Source organism: Nesoenas mayeri (assembly GCF_963082525.1).
Source record: "Nesoenas mayeri genome assembly, chromosome: 1".
NCBI classification, from domain to species: Eukaryota; Metazoa; Chordata; class Aves; order Columbiformes; family Columbidae; genus Nesoenas; species Nesoenas mayeri.
Genome location: NC_137541.1, coordinates 189,883,486 through 189,889,485, shown reverse-complemented (window position 1 = coordinate 189,889,485; position 6,000 = coordinate 189,883,486). Strand labels below are relative to the sequence as shown.

Genomic DNA, 6,000 nt, shown 5'->3' with positions numbered 1-6,000 from the left:
TTTTCCCAGCGTCACTGCGATCAGCTCCATGGGTGCAGCTCGTTTTACCGCAGCGTGATGCAGCGTGTCCAGTCCGGCCAGCGCTGCTGGGCAGACCATGGGCATTAAAGCCTGTTGGTTTTGTTGTTTGGTTGTTTTTGCTTTTTCCTAAAGCCAAACGGTACGTGTGAAATCCCTCCAGCTGCAGAAGAGGCGGTTTCCGTGGGGCTTCGAGTCGATTCTCGGTTTCCAAGAGGAGGTGCATACGCTCGGGCTGTCAGCTTCTGGTGGAAAGAAATCTCCAGGCAGGCAGACGGCACGGCACTGAAAGCACAGCTCAGACACCCTTTGGGAAGATACTGTGCTCATGGAACAAGTGCTGTGGTGCTGCGTGTGCCTTGACCGACCAGGACAAATTTGCCCAGTTGTGGAATGGAATAAATGAAAACACATACTGAGGGGCTAAGGGAATAAAATACTCCTCAGATAGAATTAAGTACCAGCCCTGGAGGAAGAGCAAAGGACAAACATCTCATGGTGTGTTTTTGTTGTTGTTGTTGAGCGCCTTTTTTTTTTTTTTTAATGAGCTTACCTACCATGAACGGAAGAAGTGGATCTGCAGAGACTTCATTTCCTCCTCTGACCCCTCGTTTACATCACTAACTGGTGACAGTCACATCTACATACATAGTACCTGCCACTTCAGCTGCTCAGAATTATAGAAGCCTCTTTGTATGCAGCAGACATGGCTAGCCAGCAGGATTCAGGCTTCTTTGAAATCAGTATCAAATATTTACTGAAATCCTGGAGCAATAGTGAGTAGCAGAAGAGTAATCTTTTCATATTACGTGTTGCTTGGTAAATAGCTAGGATAACCTAAAGGATAAAATCTTGTGTTTCTGTATGTTTGTGTTATGTAAACCAAATAATTTTTGCTTTCGTCAGCTCTAAAAATCAGAATGTCAGAGATTTAAATAGGTTTCATTAACTGCAAAGGCTGTAATGAGATTATACTAGATTTTGCTTGATTGAATTCTGAAGTTAGGCTGCTTTCTGGCTCTCTCTAATAGTACATTGCAGGGAGTACATTCCAAACAGCATTTCCTGCCTAGATGTTTATTTGATTTGTTCAATATTTATCTAAATATTTTTGAAAATGCTGCTTAATCACAAGGGTGTGGCATTGTTCAGAAGCTGGGGTTTATTAATTGTGCACCGAGGACAAAAATACAATGATTATACTTCAGGTCTGAAAGTCTTTCTTGTGATGAAAAGCAAAACATCAGTTGCTTATAGCTGCACTTCCCACCGTCTGTGCTTAATTTCAGAATCTTATGCAATCTTTCCATCCAGAAAGAATCTGCCTGTTTATCTAATCCAGACTGGGTTTTGCAAAATGTAAACAAATGACATTTTAGTCTGCCTTGGTCTTTTCAGTATTGCTGTTCCTGATTTCCATTGCTGTTTAAATCAATCATTCTCCGGATTTTTAGCAGTATTATGTAATAAAGATTTCTGAATAAAATTTAGTGCTTGCAAATATATTCAGATTAGGGACAGCCATGGAATAACTCTGGCAGAAATCTGCTTTTTAATTTAAAATACATTAACAGTCTCTTTCTTTTCTATAGAAGCTTATATTAACAGTGCTAGATCTCCATAATTAACTGTTTTTAAAAGATAGAACACCATGTCTCTGGAAAAATCCAACTTGGCTACATATGCAGTAAGATTCTGATCATCCCACTAGCTATAATTTAATAACTTCTGCATAAAAAACAGTAGTCTGTAGTAGGAAAAAAACCTGCAAAATCTACGTAATACAAGGCATGTATCTGAATACCTGCAAAGAAATAAAAGTAACACTATATTAGATGTGTGACATGCAAGGCTTGTCTTCATTAAATGATATCCATAGAAACTGTATTTTTCCAGGTCATTTGTAACCTCAGTAACACTGTAGTGCTTGTTTGAATCTGTTTTTCTACCACAAGTGTGAAGTCACTAGGGAATAATACTATTACCTAAACAGCATTGCTTCTCTACCCCCTTTCTAAAATATTTAGTGCATATTCATTCAAATCACTGATCCTGCAAGAACTGGAAGAGAATTTAGTTACTTTTTTGAACTAATGTTAATCAAATACTGAGAACATAAGTGTGTATTATGACAACACATATTTCATAACAAGCTAGTCACAGTTTATGACAGAAGAAAAACAAGTCACTTCATGGTGCAGAAATCAAATCAGTTCTGGCATTGTTTCTGTAACAGGCTACTGTAACTTTAAGGCTAAGTAAAGCTAGCACTTAAGAATATTAAAATGACTATATTGTGGAATTAAATATAACTTTTTTTCTTTTTCTTCTACATCCGAGTATATTGAAAGTATTTCAAAACAGCAAAGATGTTTCTAATCTGAAATCAGAAGTCCTTAAATGACATTCTGTTTTAGAGAAATGGAGATAGTATGTGAATAATTGTTTTTTCTGACATTTGTTTAGCTGATAAACACACTTTTTGCTGACTTTGAATAAACACTAAGAGGAAATAAAATAAATTAATCCGGGTTGCCTTAAACTTCTTGCCAATTGTATTTTTTTTGCTTTCAGTCTAGAAGGCTGTGTTCATAAATCTGTACATGTCCTTTCTAGCTGAAAAACTAACAATTTGATAAGAAGGCAGTAGGGAGTTTGAAAGACCCAGGGCTTTCCTCAGCTCTGCTGGGCGATGGGTGGAGCAGAGGAAAACACTTTCCTTGCTTGAGAAAGTGCTGGGAAGCGTGGACATGCACACACGGGAGCGTGTTTGTCAGAGAAGAGGTGCTGTGTCTGCATACCCAAGAGCACAGTAAGCTGTAAGTCATGCCGTGGCACTTATCCAGTAGAAAAAGGTCTAGTTTAGGTCCTACAGTATGTATTTTGCTCAAATGGTAATAGTGTAGAGGTGCTGTCCATGTGTGTTTCTCTAAATTGGCACTTTAAAACAGTAGCTGTAAATAGCATTTCTCCTTCCCAGGCTTTATAATCCCACCAAAATCAGTCCTTTTGATTGATTGTGGTTTGGCTTACACATTTTCTAATACATTGCCAACCGCACCCCTTGCCCATGCCATACTATACAATATACTCAATTATTCTACCTGGGGTGACATTTTTTTCTGATTTTGCTGTTGGGTGTTTTTAACAAACAAGCATTCTTGACATGCTGGGCAGGGTTTCATTTCAGTTCAGTGTCACACAGAACTTGCAGAGGTGTTCACTGGCATGCCACTTGGATTTTCATGTTCATCAGCCAGCTAAGGAGGCAGATAATTCATGGGCACAGGAAGCCAGTACGTTTTAGGTACCTGTTAGCTATTGTAACGGTCGGTGACGTGTTCTCAGTGAGTATGCTCTCTTGTTCCTTGTGACCTCATTAATGTTTATAAATACGTAAAGGGTGAGTGTAATCAGGATGGAGCCAGGCTCTTCTCCGTGACAGCCAGTGGTAGGACAAGGGGTAATGGATTCAAACTGAAACACAAGAGGTTCCACTTAAATATGAGAAGAAATTTCTTCTCAGTGAGGGTGACAGAGCACTGGAACAGGCTGCCCAGGGGGGTTGTGGAGTCTCCTACTCTGGAGACATTCAAAACCCACCTGGACACATTCGTGTGTAACCTCATCTGGGTGTTCCTGCTCCAGCAGGGGGATTGGACTAGATGATCTTTCGAGGTCCCTTCCAATCTCTGACATTCTGATTCTAGGGGACAAAAAAGCCGAGTCACAGTCTGGCCTTCGAATCATCCCACCAAAGTCAGAGATCTCAAAATACTCCTTCGTGCCGCTCTCAAAACAGACTTTTGCTCTGCACATGTCAATAAGATACTGTGCACGCCATGCACTTCTGGAAAATATTCCTGTAATGTGTTAATGCGTTGGAGATGGAATCAGAATTGGGATTCTCTGGTTGGAAAATATGATTTTTTTTATTTTTTTTTCCCTTTAAACAGATCTCATTTGTGTTCTGATGTTTTCTTAAATATTCAAGGATTTTTGATCAAGAGCAGCAAACTCTGCATTAGTCAACAACTGCATTAATCATTTGCGTTACTTCTGAAATTACTGCTAAATGGCCATGCTTACTCAAGGTAGAGTAGTGCTTACTTGGCCTACTGAGGTCAATAAGATTATGAGAACAGAATAGGGCTTACCAAAAGTAGGATGACTAAGATTCTTCTCCTCAGATTTTTATGGAAATGTTGCAAAATACTTTTGTAAATAAATGTGTGTAAATAACATATGAATCCAAATGTTAAGAATTTGAATCTCCTCTTTTTTTAGCCTGTTCTTACTTTTTGAATGGATCAGATGATAGATTTATTCTGAATTTAATTTCCACTTGCATTTTTCAAATTAATAGTTTCAAAACCAAAATCTGAATAGAAGTTTAAAAATCAAGCTAGAAGAAGCTGGAGTACTGTCAGTATAAACTGCAGGAATTTGTATAATAAATTCTGTTTTGTGCAGTTTTTAGATCAGATCAGCAATTAAGTTTAGCGGAGGAAAGGATTCTGTAGAAGAATCCAAACAGCACAGGTAGGTGGCTCACTTGTGCGCTCACAAGTCAACTCTATGTGGGCTGGTAGAAACTGCATTTCAATGTCTCCTGGTTACTAGAGATAGATTTTAATGTGCTTTTTTGTGTAATTAAATGAGAGGGCACATTTTGCATAGTGAACATTTTATTTCCCAGTTCTCATAGAACAGAGTTATCTTCAGGCCTTATTTTAAGGATAACAACACTTGTTTATCACCTTGAAATGACAAGATGCTTGTTTTCTGTGGATTTGCATTTAATTCAGACTCAGAATAAGGCCTTTTTTGGTGTTAGGACATCAGGTCTCGTTCCCATGGCCCATACTTCCCTGTGTTCTTCCACAGAGCCACCATCCACATCAAAATCCACACATCATCATCCTCTTCACCTTTGTGCTGTACCGAGCACATTGCGCAATCCTCCTACTACACATCCTGTGCTCCTGCATGCCCCATCCCTGTAGCAGTGGCTGGCAAAAGCCACTCACTGTTTACTAGTGGTAGTAACATTGGAGAAAGTTTAATCCTGGGGACACAGAGTCACTCACATCAGTTGCTGCTTGTGTGGCTCAAATCCAGCAGCATCCCAGTGCCATCCCAGCGGGACCTCTGGCTCCTCCGCTGCTTGCTCATCACATATAGAGCTTATGCAGCGCCGGCGTCCAAACAAGTTATGTTGTCAGAAAAGCATCAGGCATAAGAGAAACTTCTTGTGAAGCCTGAGGGGTTGCTGGCTGCCATGTGGTCCCTCATTAAATGGACATAATAGATTTAGTAATAAAATTCAATGTTTTTACAGAGACTATTTGTGAAGTCCTGTGTCGTGAGCAAGAGAAAGGGAAGGCTGTAGGCAGTTTCTTAGGTAAAAGTCTGAGTTTTGTGTAAGTTCTGTGGTGCATAATATTGATATTCTAGTAAGATTTTTTTTGTACAGGAAGATGGTAACAGATGTTTTGTAGGGTGTCACTTATCTGGAGGCAAACATAGGCCTGCTTAAAGCTGAAAATGCTAAGCACACTGTGCTACCAGCCTTTGTGGTTGTAGTGGGTTACGAAGTGAAGGAAAGCGGCTCCTTGGTGTTTCTCAGTGACCACTTAAATGTGTTCCCTGAAAAGAGTCTGTCCTTCCCTGCCAACCCTCTTGCTCTGGCATTCCTACCCATGTGGACTCAGAGTCTGGTGATTCAAGAAGCTGAAGTGCTGCAGGCTCACCCTGCAGGGAAGGACCCGCGCTCCTCTGCAGTGAGCGGGTGCCCTGCAGCTGGGACAGCGACAGGGACGACTGGCTGTGGGAAGCGGGAGAGCAGGCTGGCAGGGCCGGGGAAACTGCAGCCTGGGCTGGGGCCATGCCTGGACCTTCTCTTGCTTGTGAGGGAGGTCTGCGCCCAGGGCCAGCTGCAGAGAGCTGGGCACTGCCGCGGCCTCTGCCCGCAGGGAGCCT

The 6,000-nt window shown here is 41.0% G+C and overlaps 1 protein-coding gene across 2 annotated transcripts in view; it reads left to right on the top strand.

Annotated features, from left to right (window-relative positions):
* Nucleotides 1-303: 303 nt before the first annotated feature.
* The window catches only part of FRY (FRY microtubule binding protein), a gene marked incomplete at its 3' end in the record, with an annotated part of 160,306 nt that continues 154,609 nt past the window's right edge, over nucleotides 304-6,000 (top strand). For both annotated transcript variants that reach the window (XM_080363189.1, XM_080363188.1), the window contains exon 1: nucleotides 304-794. In XM_080363189.1, coding sequence (XP_080219315.1) covers nucleotides 725-794 — 70 coding nt within the window. In that variant the 5' untranslated portion in view covers nucleotides 304-724. The remainder of the gene's footprint in view (nucleotides 795-6,000) is intronic.